Source organism: Lacerta agilis, chromosome 7 (genome assembly GCF_009819535.1).
Source record: "Lacerta agilis isolate rLacAgi1 chromosome 7, rLacAgi1.pri, whole genome shotgun sequence".
Lineage (NCBI taxonomy): Eukaryota > Metazoa > Chordata > Lepidosauria > Squamata > Lacertidae > Lacerta > Lacerta agilis.
Window position 1 is genome coordinate 48,765,898 of NC_046318.1, and position 25,086 is coordinate 48,790,983.

A 25,086-nucleotide genomic window follows, 5' to 3' on the forward strand; every position below is an offset into this window, starting at 1 on the left:
TAACACAAAGATATAAATGGAATCTAGCCATGATCACTCTCTGTAATTTCTACCTTAGTTTCTTTCAAGCTGTATCTCCTTAAATTAATTGTTTATTCAGGTTTTATGCCGTGCTGACAAAACAAGGTGCAAAGACTGAGTTCAGAAAAAGCACACTATAACTAGGATGTGGATTCTGCTTCATTATAATATTTTCTTTCCATTCAATTAGTATATTAAAGAAAAATATTTCCAATATTGGCTATGCAAGCCTAATTTAGGCTTGTAGCAAAATGCTTCCCAATTAATATCAATAGTAAATTCCCAAGAAAAAATATCCTGAGAAGCAGAAATATGAACATAAGCAGCCCTTATGCACTGAAAAATAACACAAAGACAAATATTTTACAAATTTTCTCCTTGATTTAAGTCTCTCCATATGTTACCTTTCTAGGAAGGGTGGTGTAATAAACAATCAAAGGACGGACCCCTGATGAGGTGACAAGCTCACGGATTTGCAACAGATGCTTTCAGAAATACATAACTGACACTTAACTATGTTTAAACCTGAAACGTTTTGTGATTAAGTATGTTACTTCAAATAAACGTTGTGAATAAGAGGTCCTAGGTACTGTACTTCAGAAACCCAACATATAAGCACCACAAAATATCTTTGCAGGTTAGGGAAAGCAACTTTTAGCTGACTGTTCCAGTATGTCCAATAAGTTGTGTTAACTTTACAAAAAAATATGAAAGCATTTAAAAAGAGGTCTATTGTTTGGCAAAATGCCAAGAGTCAAAGGATTGAACCCTTCTAGTTTCTCAATCAACGATTTCAGGGCAGTTGATTGAGATATTATATAAATTGTGGGCAATAAGCTGCCAACTGCAGTTTGCCTTCTTGCAGAGAGAAGAGACACTCTGCAAGAAACATCTACTGAAAGTTGGGTACTCTCAGGAAAGGCCGGGGAACTTAGAAGCAACTTTTTTTTTTTTGTTCTTGTTCACAAAATACATTTCTCAGAAATATTTCTCACTGATTCACTTCACAGCTAAGTTTATTTCTAAGTAATTGTGTTTAGGATTGGCATTCAACAATTTATCCATATACGAAGTCACACACATAATACAATGATACCTTTTGTTCATTCAGCAGATCTGTAATGGTCTGTGACATTTCATCCAAACTTTGTGCTGCTTTGACCAGATTATGTAGAGCAAGTACATGCTGGTGGAGAGGTTCGAAATCACAAAGTATAGGAACCCTTAAAAATACAGAGTAATTAACACAGATTACATTAAACAGATATGAACAGATTACAAATGTAAATTGTGTTTAAGAATATTTATTTATATATAAAATTATACCACTTAGAATATTCAAACTCTCTAAGTAGTTTAGCGGTCGTGGATTTGAGTCCCACGTTGGGCAAACATTGCAAGGGGGTTGGACTAGATCAGTGTTTTTCAACCTTTTTTGGGCAAAGGCACACTTGTTTCATGAAAAAAATCACGAGGCACACCACCATTAGAAAATGTTAAAAAATTTAACTCTGTGCCTATATTGACTATATATAAAGTAATTCTCTTGAATTTTTCATTTTTTTCCCACGGCACACCAGGCAACATCTCACAGCACACTAGTGTGCCGCGGAACAGTGGTTGAAAAACACTGGACTAGATGACCCTCATGATCCCTTCCAACTCTACAGTTCTATGATTTACATAAAACAACACAATATTCAACAAAAATTTCCAAACGCTAAGATAAAAATGACAAAACACAACTGTATGATCACAAATAAAACCAAACCATGCACAAAACAAAAATAAACCTAAAAATCAAGAGTTAGGATGTTCAAAAGTTCACAACTGTCTCTGTCTTACCAATTATTCAAAGGAGGGCAATCCTGTGCTATCATGAAAAAACTTGCTGCCACAAAAGTGTTAAGTTTGAACCCTAATTGCTAAAGATCAGGGATTCTAATACATAGCCTCTAAAACTAGGTAATCAAACCACACAAATACCTGGCCAAAGGAAATAAATGAATACTATAAAGCAAGGCTAGTTATGGCAGATTTTTTTCCTTTGAGCCACCTTGACTATGTCGACCACAGCAAACCATGGCAAGTTCTTAAAGAAATGGGAGTGCCGGATCACCTCATTTGTCTCCTGAGAAATCTCTATGTGGGACAAGAAGCTACAGTTAGAACTGGATATGGAACAACTGATTGGTTCAAAATTGGGAAAGGAGTACGACAAGGCTGTATATTGTCTCCCTGCTTATTTAACTTATATGCAGAATTCATCATGCGAAAGGCTGGACTGGATGAATCCCAAGCCGGAATTAAGATTGCCGGAAGAAATATCAAGAACCTCAGATATGCTGACGACACAACCTTGATGGCAGAAAGTGAGGAGGAATTAAAGAACCTTTTAATGAGGGTGAAAGAGGAGAGCACAAAATATGGTCTGACGCTCAACATAAAAAACTAAGATCATGGCCACTGGTCCCATCACCTCCTGGAAAATAGAAGGGCAAGAAATGGAAGCAGTGAGAGATTTTACTTTCTTGGGCTCCATGATCACTGCAGATGGTGACAGCAGTCCCGAAATTAAAAGACGCCTGCTTCTTGGGAGGAAAGCAATGCCAAACCTAGACAGCATCTTAAAAAGCAGAGACATCACCTTGCCAACAAAGGTCTGAATAGTTAAAGCTATGGTTTTCCCAGTAGTAATGTACGGAAGTGAGGGCTGGACCATAAAGAAGACTGATCGCCGAAGAACTGATGCTTTTTAATTATGGTGCTGGAGGAGACTCTTGAGACCCCCATGGACTGCAAAAAGGTCAAACTTATCCATCCTTAAAGAAATCAGCCCTGAGTGCTCAGTGGAAGGACAGATCCTGAAGTTGAGGCTCCAGTACTTTGGCCACCTCATGAGAAGAGAAGACACCCTAGAAAAGACCCTGATGTTGGGAAAGATGGAGGGCACAAGGAGAAGGGGATGACAGAGGATGAGATGGTTGGACAGTGTTCTCGAAGCTACCAACATGAGTTTGACCAAACTGCGGGAGGCAGTGAAAGATAGGCGTGCCTGGCGTGCTCTGGTCCATGGGGTCACAAAGAGTCGGACACAACTGAACGACTGAACAACAACACTGCAATTTTACTAGTTTATTGTTATGGGAACCACTGCCAATCTACTACAAATTGCCCAGAGATCTAGCAGAAGATCCCAATCTATTTTCTGCTTGCCCACATGCTTAGGAATTCATTTTACCTGAGTAATGGTTGGACTTCTGAAGGACAAAAGGACTGCAAAAATTGCAGATCAGATAATGAGATATCAGGAAGTTCACCATCAAACCTGCGAGGTTTTCGGGTCTGTATGTAAAACAAATCAATGTGAACATGATAAACAGCAAAATAGATTGAACAACTGAGATATTTTTTAAGCCCATAAATAAAGACCATTGAGATATATTTTAATTTCCATTTATCAGTTGAAAGACTGTGCAGGGCGCTTGAAAGTCTCCTGATCACTAGAACAGCTGCAGCTAAAAGTAGGAACATCTGAGGCTTGTAAACAAATCTACAAAAGTAGCTTGCCCACAAATAAATTTGTTAAACAACCGACCTGATATTTCTAAGAAAATAGTATTCAAGGTTTGAGAAGCTTCCCAACCTGGTTGCTTCTTCTGTGCCTCAGACAGCCAGGGTAGAGACTATTTATAAGCCTGAAATATTTGTCTACACTTTTAACTGAAAACATACACATAAATGGTTATACTGGATGAAAGATCACTAATCTATGCTACCAGCGCAATTACTGTAGGGCAAGTATAATATTAAATCAAGAGGCAGAGTAATCATTCTATACCACCAAGAACCTAAATACCCCCTTCTTTACAAGCTAGTTAATACAAAAAGTAGCTACACACTTGCTTCTAAATTCAAATTATACTAATTCCTCAAAGTGTTTGGGAAAAGCCAAAAGTCTTCATTAAAAATAAAAAGCATGGTATACTCACACAAAAGGATGGGGGCCAGGCATCAAGTCCCCTGAACAAACGATTTCTTAGAAAAGATTTCCCTGTTCAGAGAAATAAATATTACTTCATTTATTCACATGTGTATGTATCTGTATGTGTATGTCTCTGTGTATGTGTACACATAACAAAACAAACAACAACAGAAATGGGGAGGATGATGATGAAGGGACAGTAGGGGGGAAATTGAGCCCAATGCATTTCCTAATAGTTCTTTCTCAGGACACTATTAAGAGGAACAATATAGAACTACATTGCAAGTTATTTGTGCAAATTTAACAGGGGCAATTTCATTTTATACTTACTAAATAGCTTTCCAAAAGATTCCCTTTTGGCCTTTTCTGCATCATAAAGATGTTTCCCATCTTTTATTAAAGCACCAGCCCACTATAAGAAAAAAATATATATAATTATATTAAACGTACATACACAGTCATGTTCCCTCCTCTAGTCTTCAATCCGAGAACTAGGTTCTGTACTCAAGTTGCTTACCTCCCTGTAGTGTTTTACAAACATCTTTCTCCTTACAACTTCAACAACAGCCAAGCAGTACATCTGAGGGACATTACTAAGCTTCTCTACAATCTTCACTCTTTCTAGCAGCTCTGTTACGAGACGAAGCAAGGCTTGAAGTTTCTCTCCATCCTGGTCAGCATGAAGCATTACAAAGCAGCACCACCTATGGAATAGAGTTTCACTGTAGCATACTGAATTGTTAACAGCAATAAAATTTCTCCACTGGATGTGTCAGGGAACTGCCACCTGGCCCGCTGAGGGGAATGGAGGGTCCGTTAGCTTACAGACACCCCCCAAACCCTTTTGAGCAGCAGCGCCTCTTCCAGTGCGCAGAGCAGCCACACCTCCAGTGGGGAGGAAGGGGAAGGGGCAAGGCAGGAGAGGAGAGGGCTCAGGGATGCTGCTGAGAGCCCCAGCACCTCACCTCATCCTGCTGGTCCGGAGGGGAGCATGCCATTTCCAGCACCCCAATTGCACAGAGGGGTGAAACGCAAGGAGGGTAAGAGGAGATTTGGGGTGCCAAAGCTCTTATGCTGGGGAAGGAGCAGGAAGGGGCCACTCCCGGATTCTGCCAGCGACAGAGACATACATGCCTTTGTAGCTCTGCACTGTAAATAGTTTTCCACAATAAAACTGCCAAAGGACTGTTTTGGCTCCTGCTTCGTTACTCGTAAACACCATCACGTGAACCTTACAGGATGTTTCTACCAGAACTTCTGTTTCCAGCATTGTATCAATTTGCTCATTTGTAAACAAAAGAGAAGTCCTATGTTCATTTTCTGCCCCAAACCAGAATATAATACAGAGTGCCAAAAACCAGCTCTACAAATCTACCCACAGTTGCTTATATGGCATATTTGTCAAGCTTCTATGGCATGGTAAAAATACAAAAACGAAACATCTGAGATTCTCATACAGTTGATTTATGCATCATGTACCAAGTTCAAGATCCCAGAACTGTCCCAATAAGTCACATTAACAAAATTAAATCTAAATACAGGTTTGACTGTCGGATATGAACTAAATACATTTCTTGCACAAGACTAAAAGCAAGCCCCCACCCCACCCCCCAAAAAAGATGAGCAAACTTTACGGATATCTCCAATCTTAGCACCTAGTACTTAGATTGGTGACAACAGATCTTTGTGCTTGACATAGGCTATTTAGTTACTGACAATTACGAATTGGAGTTTCCCATCCCCGCATAAAAACATAATTTTAGTAGCATTGCATGCATGACAAGCTGGTGACAAAAAAACAAAAAAACAAAAACATGGTTGAGAAGCATATAGCACTGCAGCAGCATCACTTACTTCAGCCGGACTTGTAGATTATTTGCAAGTTCTTGTTTGGCAGTAGTACATTTCTGTTTAATATCTAAAAGTTTCCGGTGGTTAGTTAACATAATCATCAATTGATTTGCATGACTCAAGCACAAATCAGGTAATACAGAAGGATCTTTCAAGTTCTCTGCTCTCTTCTGATTAGCCAAAAATCCCTGTAAGAAAACAGGTTTAAAATTCATTGTTGTGACAAGATATCAAAACAAAAGCTGGACAAATACACTGTCTGGTCTTCACAGCACATAATCACTTAATTATAAAACATCTAAATGCTCCATGATAGCCCAGAACCATGCATATCCCCAAACCAAGCTAAACAGTGTTAGTTATTTGAGCTGTCACATTTAAAACAAGACATTGTGCAGTTTTATAAAGAAACACAATTCAATAGACAGGGTAGGACTCAAACTAATGGCTTCAAGTTACAAGAAAGGAGATTCCGACTAAACTTTCTGCTGATAAAAGCTGTTTGACAGTGGAACAGATCCCCTTGGAAGGTGGTGGACTCTATTTCCTTGGAGATTTTTAAGCAGAGGTTGGATGGCCATCAGTCATGGATGCTTTAGTTGAGATTCCTGCATTGTAGGGGGATGAACTAGATGACCCTTGGGATCCCTTCCAACTTTACAATTCTCTATTTCTATGTTTCATTTGTAACCCACTCTGCGACATTGAAATGATGAAGGATGGTATAAAAATGGAAATTAATACATATTTATTATCTTGTCAAATGTTCTGCGCCAGCTTCATATACGCAAACCAAGGACAAGAACACTATTCAGATCATTTAGTACTCCATGCAAAATGGGCACATCTTCTGGAAACCATAACTTAATTTCTGGCCTAGAGTAAAAAACCTCATTTGTTAAAACCTACTTATATAACTGCATGACATTAAAATAGAACCTCTGTCAACAAGACTAACAAACCATACTGTTCTGTCACGCAAACTGCTAATTTTAAAACTTATTTTTCCTACTGTTTCAAGGATCTTACTCCATTTTAGTGAATTATTACTAAAAGAGTTTCAATTATGTTTTTTACTTCTGCTACAGTGCAATCTTATGCATACTCAGAAATAAGCCCCATTGAGTTCAATGGTAGTCCCAGGTAAGCATGTACAGGATTGTATACACAGCTACATAATGAAATTGCAAACTACAAAAATTCTACATCTTATTTACATGAAGTAGCTTTTTTAAAAAAGTAATAATCCATGGTTAGCTTCCAAGGTAGCCAACAACAACAAAATTTAAACCACAAAACAATAAAAGCAAGAAGAATAAGACTGTCCATTAAAAACTAAGGAAAATATGGTTGTCTTCTTTTAGTGCCAAAAGGTAGTGAAGCGGACAGTAATGAAATGTTTAAGGAAAACATTGCACCATCAATTGGGAGTCGCCACTGAAAAAAATACACTAGACAGCTAGTAAACATGTGGAAATACATATGAAATCATTTTATACTTATGAGGTGAAGCTGAGTATTTGTCTTCAAGAATTATGTTCCACATAGTGATTTCAATTAACACAAATATTGGGTGTTGAAAGCTACACACAGAGTGTGTCAATTGTGGACACAGCTGTCAATGGCAGAATTGCTAGCACATAACCAGCTGATTGTTTGAATCCTTCAGAACTTCATATGTCTCTACATAAATATGGGAGAAGGCATTGTATTCTACATATAGAAATGGCTGGATTTTGAATAAAATATAGCTTTTAATATTCATAATACAAAGATTTTAAAGAAAAGCAAACAATCAATGCTGTATTCTTTCTAGCAACAGGCTTCAACCTTTTTATTTGCCCAGGGATTTTAAACTGCTGTACTTTTAACTGGCTGAATAGTTTATTCCTCTCAATTTTCCTATATTTTTGTTTCACGACTTTTCAGTTTATTTCAATATTGAGTTTAATTTTTATGTACGCCACCTGAAAGGCATTTTTGGATAAAAGATGTGGTACCGTGTTTCTCCTAAAATAAGACACCGGCTTATATTTTTTTTCGCTCAACAAAACACAGTATGGCTTATTTTCAGGGGATGTCTTATTTTAACTGCGTTGCATCGGTACGCTACATAGCCACGCCTCTCCAGGCTGTTTTAATGGGAGGTACCACGTCACTATGGCTTATTTTCGGGGTATGGCTTATTTTTGGGGAACGGCTTATATTTCGCAAATGCATAGAAATCCTGCTATGGCTTATTTTATGGCTATGTCTTATTTTAGGAGAAACAGGGTATATGCATTACTGAAATAAACACAACCAAATGAAAGTAACAAAATGAAAGTAAGTAGCACAAACATCTCTACAGCTTTACATTTGATTTAGGAATTGAGTGGAAGTAGCCTTATTATGCATTGCCACCTACTGACCATATTGATGAAAATCTAATGGATGAATTTCTTTATAAAATCAAGAACTTATTTTTATTTTCACTCTGTGTCATGCACAATCCACATAGCTATGTGGAAAATTTAAATAATATTGTCAGCATTTATTAATGGACCCCAGTTCCACAAACAGGATCGAATCCAGTTCACAGCCAATCCCTGCTTTGAGGCAGCAGCTTCAACACATCCTCCTCTCACAATAAACCCATGTGGCTCAGGCTCACTGTGGCAGAGAAATGTTTACTGAAGAGTAAAATCAGGTGGCTTAAAGCAAGCAATTAATTACAGTTGCTGCAGGAGCAACAGAGGTGGGGGTTATGGGAGTGAGAAACTCGAATCCCAATTGTGCTGTAATACTGTAACCTGCCCTGGGACCTTAGGGTGAAGGGCATGCAATAAAGAAATAAATAATGGCAACAGTGCTGGAGCCTGCTTCACTTTCAAGAAAGAAAAATGCAGAGAACTGGTGCCACAGCATGCTTTACAGCAGGGACACAAATTTATCCACAAATCTCAGTGACTAGGATACAGGAGGAAGAGGTGACTTCTCATATCCTTGTCCAGAACTGTATAGGCTTTTTACAGCAGTAATAAGAACTTGGATGTAGCTCAGTAGCAAATTGGCAGCCAGAGCAATACTTTAAGTAGAAGCTTTATTATGTTGCCTCAAAAAGCTACCATGCAACAGCCTTTTTGCACTAGCAGCAACTCTAGATGAAATTTAAGGACAGCCCCATTTAAAGTGGACTATAGATCTAATAGTACCATTGTGTGTACCACTGTCACCAAACTATCCTTGTCCAGAAATGGTTGCAGCTGGTGTTATCAGCTGAAACTGGTAATAGCCATTTCTAGATGCTTGGGCTTCCACTGGCAATGCTGGATCAAGGATCAACCCCCCACGTTATGCACCTGTTCTTTCAGAGGAAGTGCAACCCCATCCAAAAGAGGCAACAGACCAGTTTTCATGTCCAGTATCCACTCACGCACAGTGCCTCTATCTATCTTTGCTGGTGTTTCATTTCAGTTTGCTGTCCCTCAATCCAGGAACTGTTTCAGGACTTCCACAGCACCTCTTGATTCAGATGTTACCGAGAAATAGAGCTGTGCTTCAATACTTCGTAATGACATTTAATCCCACTGGCCCCTTATACTGAATAGCACCATGGAACTCCTAGGGAACTGAAAGGCATCACCCAATGCTACCTTCTGCAAACAGCACTCCCTACTCCTAAACCCACAGTGGTGATCCAGTGGTACCAAAGGCCACCAAGAGATCTAAGAAAATCATTAGTGTAACCCATCCCTGGTTTCTCTCTCATGTGACTGGAGCTGGTAATAAAGACTGGAACTGGCCTACAAAATCTGTCTCATTCACGAGTGCCTGGAGTTGCTCTGCCTCCACCCCAGAGCTGTCGAGACCTGTTTTGCTGCTTGAGGTGAAACAAGAAGTACCACCTTTACCTGCCTAGCTTCTCTCACCACTGCTTCTCTGCCAGCCCTGACACCAACACATATTTTAGGGGAGATTCAGTGAGATCTTGCACACTCACAAGATCTCATGTTATTTTTTAGCCAATACAGTGGTACCTCCGGTTGCGGATGGGATCCGTTCCAGAGCTCCGGTCGGATCCCAAGGTTTCCGCAACTAGAGGGACCGCTTCTGCGCATGCACGTGTGGCGGTAGAACGCTTCTGCACATGCACGCACAGCAAAACCCAGAAAAATACTTCCGGGTTTACCACGTTCGCATCCTGAAGGATATGCAACCAGAGGTGTGCATATCCAGAGGTACCACTGTATCAGCACAGATGTGGCAGGGCAACTATGGGGCTCCACTTTGGGAGCTGTGTTTTCCATCACACAGGCTAGCTTCCAAATCCATGTTCTGATAAAATACAGCACATTTCCTAGCCTGGGTTGCACTAATCTAGAGCTTAATACTAAATTATAAAATAGTGATACTTTAAAAATAGTGACATTATTTGGGGGGGGATACAGTGGCCTTGGGAAACTGTATCATCCACCTGCCACTCACATAAAAACTGAAAGAGTCATTACCTGAGCAAGTTCTTTTTGTTCATTTACCAGTCTGCTACAACTAGCTATCATCTGGTCCAATGCATAAAGCCTGTCCTCAAGTCCCTTAATGGCTTTCATGTTCTGATTATCTAATTTGGCAATTGTTTGTCGACAGTCTGCCAAAAAGGGCTGAATAATCCTTGGATCAAGCTGAAAAACAAAAAGGCAATTGGCATGAATAATCACTTTTAGTGCAAAAAATACTTTGAATGGATTATGGAAAGATAATTTTACAAATGCAACTTTAGAAACCAAAAGCTTGAAAGATTTTAAACTGCAGATGAAAATGTCATCTCTAATTAGTTCCTTAAACCTTCTGATTAACAACACAATCCAAATGCATGTTTACTTGGAAGCAAGTCTCACTATGGTCAGTGGAGCTTACTCCCAAGAAAGAAAGTGTGCATAGGATTGCAGCTTCAGTTTCATTTGAACAAAAAAAGCCTCCAAAATATGCTTCTTTTGGTCTTTTTTCTTAAATCAGGCCTCTAAAGCTTTCAAGCCCATGTACCAATCAGGTATGTGCATTGTTCAGATGAATCTGAACTGAATTGGGTAGATTATGAGAGATTTGGGACTTGTCCAAGGTGAAGTGGGCTCCCTCTGAAACAATTCCATTTCAATCTGGTTTCAGGAAAAAGACTACTCTGTTCACCTTGGTGGATGATCTTTGCTGGGAACTGAATAGAGAGAATGCCATCCCTGTTGGTTCTAGCAGACCTCTTAGAAGCTTCAGATACCATCACCTACAACATGCTTATGGACTGCAAGATGGAGTGGGACCATTTTGCAGCGGCTCCAGTCCTTCCTGGATGGAAGGTTTCAGAAGGTGGTCCTGGGGACACTTGCTTAATGCCTAAGGTATCCCACAAGTTTCTATCCTGACCCCATGCTACTTTTTTAAAAAAGAAATGCTAACAATGGGAGAGTCTATTTTCCCATAAAATAGTCTTAAAATATATTTCAGAGTTAGCATCATGGGCATATTGTGACAACTTAGTCAAATCTGAAGTGGACCCAAGGCTCATTTCCATTTTCTAGCAATGACAATAGTAGCAAGTGGCCACACCTAGCCTCTCAGAACATGATTGGCTACTGAACAAGAAAGGAAAAGGATATTTGTTCATTACAACTCCTACGGGGAGTGACTATGTTAGAGAGAAAACAATATCTGTTCATGAACAGTGGCAACCTCGCTCAAACCACAACCACAAACCACAGCAAGATCATCATGCAATGTAAGGGTAAGAAAGAGGATTGTACAACTATTATTAAAATCTGATTCAGAACTCCTTGTAATAACATCTCACTGTATTCCTATGAAGAATGCTTAAACTTGTAGCAAGCTGCAAAGCCAGAACGCAAAAATAACCCAATGGCATTATTTGAGGCATTAACTTACTCTGCTCATGGAATCAAAACATTTTCTGACTAAGGATTCAACATCATTAGGTCTATCTTGAACATTTATCCAGTCTAAAAGGGAGACATTGAAAGAAGGCAGATCAGACTCCTTAAGTTCCATTGAAGCATCACTGTCCTGAACAGAAGGATTTTGACTGGCTTGGCTGTTTTCATCCACTTTTTCGGAGGATGTGCCATCTGGGATTGCGTGCTCTACCGATTTGCAAAATGATGCTAACAGCGATTGTTTGTTCATTTTAAGCATGTCAGGAGAAAGTGCCACTTCAGCTGACTTCTCATTCTCAGTGTCTTCACTTTCTGTCCCACCACGTTCAGCAGAATAATCTAGTCGTTCTAAACATTCCCGGTAACTGTGTCTGGTTAAGCTTTCCAAGAGTGGGATCTTGGCCATTATCGTAACAGCAGCCCCTAAACTTGAGAAAAGAACACCAAAAAAAATCTATTAAGTACTGTACAAAGAAACTGAGGTACAGTGACAAACATAATTTAAAAATATGCTCTCAACTGTGTCCTCAATACAATTTAATACTCAAGTCTTCAACTTTTTCCAATTAAGAAATGCTTCCTTATAAAATTAAATATTCAAACATATTTTGAATTGGACTATGACTTGAGCCTTATTCAGATGTTCATTAATTGTATCCATGGAGGGGTTGCAGTGACCCTGCTCTCTCCACTCAACCACCCAACATTATGAAGGAAGGTCTGATGGGGAACTGTAACTGCCTCCAGCTGAATGTGGGTACAGTCTTCCATGTGACTGAGAACCCTCTGTAACTGGGGTCAGCTGAATGTGCTTACAAGCCCCTTTCAGAAAGGACAACAGGGAAGGGGCAGGGCTGTCACAAACAACCCTGTGGATTCAATTACTGGATTCAATTACTGAATTGGATTATTTTTTACTAGAGCTAAAACTTTTACATATGCATGTGCAACACTATTTAGCAAACGGTTTCAGATGACGCAGTGTAGTGTGATGGTTCGAATACTGGACTACTCCTTAACTGTGAAGCTTCCTGGGTGTCCTTGAGCCAATCACAGTCTTGCATTGGAATGTTGAAGAAAAAAAGGTTAGGAAAATTTACATTTTTTTTAACAGTGCAATCCCAGTACATATCTACTCAAAAGTAAGTCTCTTAAAATTCAGTGAGATTTAAGTATGGGTTTATAGCCTTAACTCCAAAATTAGATCTGTATAAATAATATCATTAGCACTATTTATTATTTCAATTAGTGCAAAGACACTGGAACTGGATTAAATTTAATTTACTGTAAATGTAAAAAACCATAAAACCTTAGTTTTCAGTAAAGCGACTATGCAGAGGTAGCTTCTTATTGAGGAGTCTAATGGTAAACCTACTGTGTAAGTTTCAGTTTAATATCATCTATGGACTGCAGGTAACTTGAATATGCATTTTCAAACTTGAAAAGCAGCTTTTGGTAAGAATATGTGCAATCTTCCAAATTTGCCATTATGGCAGCCCAGCCTTGGTGCTGAAGATGTTCATCATGGACTAGGCCTTCACAGAAGGAACAAAGTTTCTTGGCAATCTCATACATTTCCTGTACAAAAACAATATAAACATTAACGTGTTAGCGCTCCAGACATACATATCAACTTGTTGCAAAACATGATGCAAAAAACTCTGACATTTTCAAGTTAAGATATATGGAACACTATAAAAGCATTTATTAGATATTCCTTCAGAGGAAAATGATTCATTGGTGCAAAGACAAGATGTGAAGTAGAAGTCTCTGCAAAAGGAATTTGAGTGGGGGTAGTTGTTCTGGAAGGCTCAGAACAACACAGGCTCAAATGCCTCACCCCCTGTAGATCACTTGTCTGCCTTAACAAGGTGATATGCTGTGCAGTTTCCAAAGCCAGCCAACACATCGGCACTGCATGTTTTGTTAATATGCAAGAAAGCATCTAGCAAGAGCAAGAGAAAAATCTCCTCCAGCTTATGCCTTTTTCAGATATTCCCAAATCCTGGCTAGGTGCCAAGAAGCATTTCCCACCTACTTCCAGACTGTGTAAAACTCCAAGATCCTCTCTGATTGGCCCTCATCAGTACATCAACAACAACCAGTTCTATTTTTCCATAGCATGTGAATCAGGTGTGGCAGTGCAGGAATTGCACTGATGCCTGGGTGCTGCAGTGAGCTGGATGAGGGTCAATAAACTAAGTTTGACTCCTGCTATGATGCTAGCTCCTTGTAAGCACCTGTCCCTTGGAATGCACTTTCAGCGAACATCAGATAGGCACCTATTACATTGGTATTTAGCACCTGTCAAAATCTATTCATTTCTGTGCAAGGGGTGATCCACCGATGTTGATGTATTAATCAGTTGATGTATTAATCAGATATACTGACCTGTAATATATTTTGTATTTGTTTTACGAATGAATTTTTATTCACTTCAAGCTGTTGATTGTTATATTTTTTCTTAATGTTGGTGGCATAATTTTTTTTTGGAAATAAAACCAACTGACTTCATTAAATATGATAAATTATCCTCTTTTCAAAGAGCTCAGGATCACTGAATGAAGGTGACCAGCAGCAGGCTCAGTGCAAACTAACAAGAAGAAGTACATTTTCCTATAGTAAATTAAGTTTATGAAACTCATTGTCACAGAATTTCATGAATGCTAGGGTTAAATAAATGCAGGCAGGACAAATTGCTTTGTTCAGAAGTAGCATACCTTTGATTACTCACTGTGAGGGAGAAACGGGATATGACTATAGGAGCATAGGAAGCTCCACCAGACTATTTGTCCATCTAACCCAGCAGTTACTTTGACTGGGAGAGGCTGCACAGGGTTTCAGAAAGAGTTTTCCCAACCTCCTGCTAGCTGATCTTTTAACTGAAGATACCACACATTTTACCTGGAATCTTCTGCAGAAACTGAGCTATCAAATCACCCTTGTCCATCACATGCTACTTGTTAAGCTTCTTTGAAACATTTGGTTGACCACTTTTTGATGCACTTTTGGAATGTACTGGATTCCCACAGTATCAAAGGATTTATCCACCCAATCAAGGCAAAATGAAATCTGTTCTTAACAAACCATCTAAAATACCTAATTGCAATCATATTTATTCCATAAGATTTACCGTTATATACCAACTTCAAAAACAACCTCAAAGCATTTTACAGAAAGTTATGAAAACCTATGTAGTTTTCATGCAACACATATATCTATTTGCACTTCCATAAACAGCATAAAGTGCATTTGCATCAGAAATACCACTTCTGTTGCAAACATGGTGGTCTTCCATTCAAAGAAAATGTAATTTTGAAAAATACTCAAGAGAAAATGGTACTACTAAAGGCAGGTGCAAATGCAATGTTTTCTGGGCATTTACCAAGATTAAAAGTTCTAAAACAGTCTATGGGATCACACATTTCTGTTTCATGCCACAATCCCTTTCTTCTTCTACACCAGTTCACCCTCTCATACCATACCAGCCTTCTTTATCGTTACTTCTAACCTTCTACAAACAGAGGACATTTCAAAACTTGTTTACAGACTCCTGGATTAACACAGTATGTCAAAATCCAAAAGATACTATTCCATCCCCACAAAATGAAACAGAAGAGTATCAAAAGTAAAACTTTACACCATGAAAGCAGCTACATGTCAAGCTAGCTTCAATTTGAGAGAGTTTACTGAGTGCTCAATGCTTTAATACAGCCCAATTGTTAAAGGGTCTGAAATTGCTTACCACAGCAAGCTGTGTCCGTGAAGCTACCGTGTGAAAAACTGCAGGCATCATAAGAGATTCTTCCACTTTTAATTCCATCTCATTTTCTGCTGAAAATGTTGTTTTTGGAATAGCTGGAGGACGTTCACACAAGATCATTTCTTTGTTGAAGAGAAAAATTGGGTTTGTATCCTGTGTTAAGATAAGAAGTATTACTTTCTTCTCCTTCCAGTCTTTTAAAAAAATGAAATAATGGAAAGAGAAGTGAATATTTACCGTTCCAGCACTATAACTACAGACTTTCCTGTCAGCTGCCATACACTCTCCTCCATTGACAACTAATACTTGATGTTGAATAGCGATCTTGTACTTAGTTTGGATAGCTTGTTTAAGTTCTGCCACACTGATTAAAATGACAAAAAAAGTTTCAGTATCTTTCACAGATCCTTAAGAATTATGCATTTACAGAGTACTCTAAATGTTAAAGACTTAATATAGATAATGCAAAGTTCAGTTATTAAACTGTTACTTCCTACACTAGGACAATGACAGAGGTAGGAGTAGCTGCCCTTTCTCAATCCATCACCAATGGCATTTTATACAAGAAACCATCCCAATTGTTTAAGGACAGAACAGGCAACTTAAGTTGGCCCTGCTGCCTTGACCATGCCATATATCCAGCACAAGTGCTCTTACTTTAGAGTGACTGGCAAAGGAAGAAGGATCTCAAACAAGGATGAAGGGGATGAGCTCCAACAAGGTTCATGTAATGGTACAAAAACCACATTAATAAGAGAATGTTTATTAAATTATCTAAGTGTCTCAGAAAAGCTGGAACACTACAGGTTCATTGTAATAGCAGTTTTGCTTAAACTCACATTCCCTAACAAAACATATACTGTGAATTAAGAGATGATTTTGCTAAGAACAGTCCAGCAACAGACTACTCACAGAAGACCAGAAAGATTTACTTACTTCTGTACGGCAAGTTCTGTGTCAAAGGTAAGGGTGGTTCCAGTGTTGACCAGAAATACATATAACTTCATGGTGACTTCTTTAGGTTCCGGAAGTTTATAGCTTCGACTCTGTGATTATTATTTAAAAGCTGAAAAGAAACCCAAGTATCAGCTTAATAATAACACATAATATTTTTTTTCAACTTAAAGGCTTTCAGTGTCAACACGTAAGGCACATTCATAGTAGCATACAGCTATGAACTGATGCTGCAGCAGTTCAAGGACATAAGAGAATCATTCCATGACAGTATATGTATGTGTGGTAGCCTTTAGCAGGGGTTGATTTGCTTTGTGACATTTTGGGGGAGGTCAGAAGCAACTGTGTCAGTGACCACCCCACGGCTATTAGTAACCAAGGCATGGTAACATGGTACAGGGTATCACTGTATTCCTAGCTTATTCTGCCTCTTTCAACCATTTCTTCCATGCATGCCCTTCCCCCAAAAAATCCTGAACACAAGAACTAACTCAGATCCCGATAATTGTATGTCCTCCTGGGACATGCAGATGACATTATTTCAGAGTAGACCCACTGAAATTAACATACCCAAGCTGGTCTCATCCACCCATTTCAATGAGTCTTCTCTAGAGGAGGACTAACACTGGATACAACCCCATGTGTGTGGTACCCTAGGGGACCGACGCTCTGTAAAATCCTGAGAATTCCAAATTTTTCACACATACTTTTTCATATTTTTTTGCAAAAGAACTAGGAAACAGACTGCTTTGTTAGCCTACTGTAGAAAGGTAATCTGTACATTTATTGCTTCACTCACTTTCGCCTCTAGCCCCAACCATCACTGGCAACAAAGGTTCTATACCCAGATAGGTTATATTTTTAAGATTTTAGAGGAATTGTTTACATAACTGCTACAATTACTTCAATGTCTGGATGATCAGGAGGAATCATTGTAATAAATTAATTAAAAGAGCAAAACCTGGCAACTTTAATTTGTTTATGATGACACCAATCACTTAGAACCAAATTCTCCAAAAAAAAAAAACTGTAGCAAATAATTTGTTTTGAGTTTAAACTTGAAAATATTTGCTCTCCGGAATGAAACAGTTACCTTCAGGCACTGCATGGAGGTTCCACCGTCTTTAACAGCTGGGTTGCAAAACCACCTATTTTCCTCATTTGACTTTGGCAAGAGAATGAAGTTTCTATTAAACACAGAGCATCAAAGACCTAAAAAGTAATGGGGGGGGGGGTGAGAGAGAATGAAGGGTGAATATTTGTGCAACAGGAAGCAAGTTAACAATGACTATTCAAATGTTCATAACAATACTGCACTTCAAAAACTACTATTAAAGCACTTCCCCCCCCCCATGCCAATTGTATACTTTGTACTAAACAGAACAAAAAACAAAATTGCCATAGAAAGTTTACAATAAATATTAGGTGGGGAAAACTAGGTGACTGTAGAGAAAAGAAATGTGAGACTGATTAATACTGAAAAACCTCATTTAAATTATTTCTGTACTGCATGAACACAACAATTTCATCTAAGCTGAAATAGAAAACTCATACTCATGAATACCACACGTATCTATGCTAGTAATTTGGTGTATAGTGGGATAGCTCAGTCGGTAGAGCATGCAACTCTTAATCTCAGCTCCATGGGTTCAAGCTCCACATTGGACAAAAGATTTCTGCATTGCAGGCGTTGGGCTAGATGACCCTTGGGGTCCATCTCTACAGTTCTATGATTCTAAGAAGAAGGAGAAAGAGCAACTCTTCTGCAATTTACAAACACTTCCCTGTCTAGTTGCCTGGAGGAGAGACTAAATTACCACCAGTGACCAGGCTTTGTTATTTACAACTGAACAAAGCACAGTCCTTAGTTGTCATCCTATCCAGAACCACTGTGGGAAGAAAAACAAGTGCAATATAGCACTGGGATATACTTTGAGAGGCTTCATTTGAAATGCAGTACAAATACTATATATTCTTGCCCTAACCTGGTCCAAATCAAAGTTCTGATGATGATACCGAGATGAACAAAAAAATCAAGCACATCCAAACATAATCAGATCACAGGTATATTATGAACATTGCTTGGAGACTTTCGAGTTGCATCCAATCAAACAAGTTTCTCTCTCCTTCAACCACATTCCACCCAACTCATTTCCAGAGCTTCCCAGAGTTCCCTGGGAAGAAGCATCCATTGTTAAACCACTGAAAGTGTAGCTTTGGGAAGCGAATGGGGTTTCCTAGCAACTCTCAACACCCTTAACAAACTACTCTTCCCAGGATTCTTTGAGCGATTCTGTGACTGTTTAAAGTAGTATGTTTTCAATGTACAGTGTAGATGGGGCCTGAATCCTGAGTAGTGCCCTGAATCAGATCAAGGATGTGTTGCCAAACCTCTTCTGAAGAGCAATTACAACTCTATCAGATTCAACACACACATGAGCAGAAAACTGCCTAGCAAGTCCAGCACAGTTATACTTCATTTCAGAAGAGGCAGCTCTACAAATGGGAGATGATTTGTTTAAAGTAACTTGGTTTGGAGATACAACGAAGGCCCAAATCGTCCCAGAAAGCTTGGAGGTTATTCAAACCACTTTAATAAAAATTCAATAAAATAAGTACATAAAATAGAAAGGATAGGAAAGGAACAAATCCAAGAGACTATGTGGTTAAATGTCAAGAACACCGTAAAATGCAACAAGTCTTTTTTTAGAAAAATGGAAGCACTGTTCAAAAGAGGTAAATTAACCAGATTGCTTACTGTGGCAAATACACGTTGAAGCAAGCAAAGAAAGATGAACAACAACAAGAAGAGAAGAGTTTGGATTTGATATCCTGCTTTATCACTACCCGAAGTAGTCTCAAAGCAGCTAACATTCTCCTTTCCCTTCCTCCCCCACAACAAACACTCTGTGAGGTCAGTGGGGCTGAGAGACTTCAAAGAAGTGTGACTAGCCCAAGGTCACCCAGCAGCTGCATGTGGAGGAGCAGAGATGCGAACCCAGTTCCCCAGATTATGAGTCTACCACTCTTAACCACTTCACCACACTGGCTCTAGGATATAAAAAAACCCACAAGCACTTAAGTTAAGATATTAAGTGCAGAAAACCAGTAAAAGAGGCATTAAGAACCTTGGATAGCAAATGGGTGAAAGAACTACTGTAAGAAGATTGGAGACTGCAGTGAAATAAAATGAGTTGTTTCCACTAGTATTCATTGTAAAAAAAATGCTGATGAGAGCTCCATAGTCAAACCACTCCTTTCGGGGAAGAAACAGCTATTCCAAATAAAGGTGCTAAACAATCTCATTATAAAGTTAAATGTCACATCAGAAGTTTAACAAATCACTGGAGCAAGATAGCATTCATCCAAGACAGGCATAGGCAAACTCGGCCCTCCATATGTTTTGGGACTACAACTCCCATCATCCCTAGCTAACAGCACCCGTGGTGAGGGAGGATGGGAGTTGTAGTCCCAAAACATCTGGAAGGCCAAGTTTGCCTATGCCCGATCCAAGACTTCTTTACAAACTCAAAAGTGAAAAGTGCCAAAATTTCACAAAGAATGCAACTTATTAAAACCAGAATCAGAGGGTTAGAAGGCTATTGGTGTAATTAATGCCAGTATTTAAAGGGAATCTAGCAAATTACAGACCAGTAGGCTTAAGTAATGTTCTAAGTAATTAGAAGAAAGCATGATTAAAGCTAGGACATAAACACACCTAAAAGCATAAGCCTTGTTGAAGGCAAGTCAGCATGGCTTCTTCAGAGCTTATAACTTGCCACTTTTATTTCAGAGTGTCACAAGAATACTGTATACACTGGGGTAATCAGTTAAATTTTATGTACCTGGAATGTCCACAGAGCTTTTTTACACTATTCAAGTGCTTCTGAGCAAACTTAGCAGTCAAGAAGCAAGACCAAGGGGTACTCTTACAGGTTGAAAACAGGTCAAAGGACAAAATGGCTGGAAAAAGACATTTTTTTACAAGGAAGGAAAATAAGCAGTAAGGTCCTCAAAGGCTCCGTATATAGACCAGTGCCATTTCATATTCACAAATGATCTGGAGATTAACAGTGAGGTGCTTAGGTTTGTGGATGATCCTCAATTGTTAAGGATTGCTGCAACACGCGTAGACTGAATTGCTCCAAAAAGAGAGCTATCCTAGCTGGATGGACAACAAAATAGCAAATTAGTTTCAAAGCAGTATTATATTATAAATCACTTCAGGATTCCTTATGGGAGTGATTCGTAAGTGAAATAAAAACAAAACACAAAATATTGGTTACAGCTTGTGGTTAGCAAGGAGACTGTGTAACTCACAAATCCTGGTTTGATGACAAACCATGGCTTAACTCAACACAGGGCAGCAGCAAAAAAGGATCAGGAGAAGAAAAGCAGCTGCATGCTCCTCTCTCGGAGCCCACATTTGGGCAGTTTCAGTAAGCTATCATTTGGCTTAATATATTGTGTGGTCTAGGCCAGTGTCTGTACTATTCTTACCAAGGGTGTGTCTAAATAGAAGCAATAAAAACTCCAAGAAAACTAGAAAAATCCTAGGCAGCAAAGTGTTTTTAAGAGCTGGAGCCCAGGAATTTCATTACCCCCAACAGTAAAATACAAAATGTGCTATTAATATTGTTTTGCTGTGTGGAACACAAAAAACTGCACCAATTCCAAAAAAATACCGGTAGTTTTCTGTTAGACAGGGTGGGCGTGGGTCAATGCATAAGACTAGAGCTGGGAAACGAAAATCAAAATTGTGACTAGGCTATGAATTCATTCATTGACCTCAAGCAAGTCACAACATTCTCATTTGTGACCTTTGCCTGCATTTTGCAGACAACAGCCTATAAGCAAAACTGTTGTGAGAAGAGTTTGGAATGCTAATTCACTATAGAAAGTAAGTACCGGTATCTAGCCCTCCTAGAAAGAAAGTTATGAGGCAAAATGTCCAGTATGGTGTGGCCACCTTGTATATTTTTCTTGGTGCTGAGGAATGCTCCCATTTCTATTAGAAAACAACACTGTCAGTGTGTGTGTAAAATTGATATTGTACAATCTCAACAATCAGGACCAGCAGGACATAGCTGACTTCCCATGGTAAGCATAAGGTTGTTGGAGGTTACTGTTTCTCTAATTTAGTGTTATGCCATGCAGCCATTTTGCACTACTAGCAACTATTTGGTGACTAGTGACCCCAGAACCCTTAAAATTCAAATGCACCTGGTGGTCAAAAAAAGTTGGCAACCCCACACTATACAAATAAGGTATTCTGTCAAGTAACAATTCACATTTGTATGGATTCTTAAGATTTATGGATACAATTTCTTCCCTCCCCCATGCCAACAGTTTAAATTCTTTAACAATTCATTTACATGTAATCCCAAACTCTCCTATTGCAACCAGTAAACCTATTTTTACTTTAAAATGTAAGCATCATGAAATTTCATTGATAATAACCATTATTTTAAAAAAATCACCAAAGTGTTTATGGATCAAGACAGATACATGTTGGATGAAAACATCTCTCCATCCATACTGAAATTACACCAGAAGAGCAATCCTATACATCCACTTAGAAGTCAGTGTTGTGCTGGGATTTATTCTCAGGAAAGTATATATAGGATTGCTCAATAAGACCTCCATAAAGGAGACCCACATAGGGCGTCCATGAAGATTCCTAATGAGAATCAAACAAGCAGAGAATACATAGGACAGAACACCTTACATGGAGCATTAGTTTCTCAATGATATACTGGAGCTGTTCAAAAACAAGTACATTACAAATTAAGGTGAAATACTTCACAACTATGATACCTATACCTCTATATCAGTACAGTTAATGTAAACTATGAGGCCAATTGAGTCTATAGCATGGTACAACTGTGAAACCATAATTTCATTCAGGCTATATCATTGTCTGGTGTGTTCCTGTATCATGGGAATACTTTAATACCAACATATTAAATAGTTTCTACGTCAGCGCTAGACTAAAATGTCTGATCAATAAACTATAATAAGCACACAGGTACAAGCAAGTTCCTTACCCTAAATAATAAATAAATCCAAGAAATACTTGAATGCAGCCCTTGCCTATTAATACACCTAAGATTCACTAACTGCTAGTACTACAGCAGTAGTTGGTTATGTAACTGCTATGTACTGTTCTATGTTACATTAAGACAATACTGTGACAGTTCACATTAAATTCCTGATTTCCCAAATATATTGTAGGACTATTTGCCTTTACATAGTTCCATCCTTATTACAGACATCATGATATATCGATATATTGCTATGTTTAGCTGGTAGATATATCATGGTGCTCAAAACCTGTAGGTTTAATCTTAAAGAAATGTCTAATACTATACAGTACTGTATACAGGAGGAAAAATGATTACACTCTAAATAAATAAATAAAAATAAGTCCACACTGCCAATGACTAAAATATTTGTCAACTAAACACAGTTTTACAAAAAGAAACACCAGTCATTGGAACTCATGTGAACACCACACTATGCTTCACAGGTTCATAAAACTAAATTTAAAGAGTGCAATCCAAACTCCCATCTCCTGCCAATGGGGTTTTGCAGAACAGTGGAGCCACTGCCACAATGGAAGCCCTGCCACTCTCAGTGGACACAGTGGAAAGTGGGGACACAACAACTGGGCCTGACACCACTGAGCAACAGCAGTCAGAGGCAGCTTGCCACCTGCTCAGCAGCAGGTGTAAGTCGGGAGGTAGGCAGAGGAACACCTCCACCTAATGCAACCCCCACCCAGCATAAAGGGGAGGAGATGTTGGATTGCTCTGCTTGCTGTTAACACTGATCGGGAAGGCTATTATTCTTCACATTCTACATTTGGCAAAGACCTACAATGCACCTCAAAGCTTCAAAACTTAAGGACACAAAGAAATAGCAGCAAATTTTGCAATGCCACTGTCTGAAGTTAAAGCCAGTGTCCGAAGTTACAAATAAAAGCAGTTGCAATGCTACTCACACTGACAGATGTTCCAATAGCTTTCACTTCACAGTAGAAAAATTAAATACTTTTTGTAGTATTCATGGTAAAAAAAAGGATTACAGTGATTTACTACACACCAACTTTTCATAACATGTTCAGCATAACCTACATATCACTTAAACCAAACTACTTTCACCTGACCCAGTGTCAATGAATTACATTATGGTGTCAATGAAATACAATGTTCTATTATGCTTATCTACCAAACAGTCATTTAGTTGTCCCAAACAATTTCATCTTGTAACAGCATGCTTATGTGTATTTTGTCAACATGCTCAAACCTACAACATAAACGAAGCCTACAAAGAGGCAATCGCCTGGATGGTGTGAATATCACCCAGTCAGTGACACACACTCTCACACACAAACCGTCAATTTGGGCCAAGCCCACCTAACTTAGAAGACCATTCAGACCCAATGTGACTTGGCATTCACACAGGGCCTTCAGCGCAAAAGGAAGGGGGGGGAGTGAAAGTTGGGGGTGGTGGTGGAGATGGAGCAAAAAAACAAAAAACAAACTAGAAATCCTTCGCTAGCATCCGTGCCAATTAAGGCTTTAGGTAATAAGCCTGCCCTGGGTGAGGAAAGAAGAAAACAAAACCACCCCAGCCACCACCTCCTCGGAGCACGCTGCCTTTTTCGCAACAAGGTGCTGTGGGCGGGGCTGCGAGAAGCGCAGATGGGCTGAGTCATCCCCCCTCGGAGTTAACTTCAGGACGAGCCGGTCCCCTTTCCGAGCTACGCGGGCCAGAGGCGGGGAGGGAGAGGAGGAGGAGCCCCAGCTCTGAGCCCCCAAACCTCGAGGTTCTTTAGCCCACGGACGGAGATAACTCCCCACCCCACCCCGACTTGAGGAGGTGGCGGCGGCGGCTCCGCCTTCGCAAGCAGGTGCGCCCACCCACCCCACCCCCGTCACGAAAAGAGGGTCCTCGCCCCTCCCCTGCCGAGGGGAGGAGGGGGAGGACGAAGAAGGCGGGCCTTGGTCGCCCCGGCGACAGCAGCAACTGCCGCGGCCGCCTCGCTCCCCCACCGCGCCCTTTTCCCGACGTACCCGAAGGAGAGCGAAACAGCGGCGGCGGCGCCAGCGGCAGCAACAGCTGGGCGGCCCCGCGCACCATCCCGCGCCGGTGACCGGCGGCCGCGGAAGCTCCTCCTCCTCCTCCCCTTCGCTGCGGCTCCACAGGGCAACCTCAGGCGCCGCCGCCCGGAAGACAAGAGCGGGAAGGGCGGCGGCGGCGGCGGCGGCGGGGCTCCCTGACAGGAACAGGGAGAGAGGGAGGCGCGGAGGTGGCGCGAGGGGAAGGGAAGCCACACAGGCGGGGATTCCGGGCGCTCTTTCTCAGGGCCCCCCGCTCGCTTTACGCGCAGCCCTCGCCGCCGCTGTTTGTTATTGTCGTCACTCTCTTCCGCCGCGGTGCACGCTGGGTAAGGCACAAGCCGGAGGACCTGGAATGGGGTGGGGGGAGGAGGAACCATAGAGAGAGACGGTAACTCGGGGGATAGAGTGGCACGGAAACGTCCTCCTCCTCGGCTATGAAGGGGAGGTCCATATAGTTTCCCTTCC

The 25,086-nt window shown here is 40.1% G+C and overlaps 1 protein-coding gene across 3 annotated transcripts in view; it reads right to left on the minus strand.

Moving 5' to 3' along the window:
* RB1CC1 (RB1 inducible coiled-coil 1) overlaps nucleotides 1-24,727 on the minus strand; it is a 47,582-nt gene extending 22,855 nt beyond the window's left edge. The window contains exons 1-14 of one of the 3 annotated variants that reach the window (XM_033155199.1): nucleotides 24,574-24,727; nucleotides 17,589-17,707; nucleotides 16,478-16,607; nucleotides 15,779-15,905; nucleotides 15,524-15,694; nucleotides 13,154-13,356; nucleotides 11,771-12,206; nucleotides 10,348-10,518; nucleotides 5,861-6,045; nucleotides 4,524-4,710; nucleotides 4,337-4,418; nucleotides 4,014-4,075; nucleotides 3,263-3,366; nucleotides 1,118-1,244 (exon numbers count right to left, since the gene is read on the minus strand). In XM_033155199.1, coding sequence (XP_033011090.1) covers nucleotides 1,118-1,244; nucleotides 3,263-3,366; nucleotides 4,014-4,075; nucleotides 4,337-4,418; nucleotides 4,524-4,710; nucleotides 5,861-6,045; nucleotides 10,348-10,518; nucleotides 11,771-12,206; nucleotides 13,154-13,356; nucleotides 15,524-15,694; nucleotides 15,779-15,905; nucleotides 16,478-16,548 — 1,926 coding nt within the window. In that variant the 5' untranslated portion in view covers nucleotides 16,549-16,607; nucleotides 17,589-17,707; nucleotides 24,574-24,727. Of the gene's footprint in view, nucleotides 1-1,117; nucleotides 1,245-3,262; nucleotides 3,367-4,013; nucleotides 4,076-4,336; nucleotides 4,419-4,523; nucleotides 4,711-5,860; nucleotides 6,046-10,347; nucleotides 10,519-11,770; nucleotides 12,207-13,153; nucleotides 13,357-15,523; nucleotides 15,695-15,778; nucleotides 15,906-16,477; nucleotides 16,608-17,588; nucleotides 17,708-23,498; nucleotides 23,768-24,573 lie in introns of those variants that run through there. The other 2 variants (XM_033155201.1, XM_033155200.1) reach the window with 2 other exon arrangements.
* Between the last annotated feature and the right edge of the window lie 359 nt (nucleotides 24,728-25,086).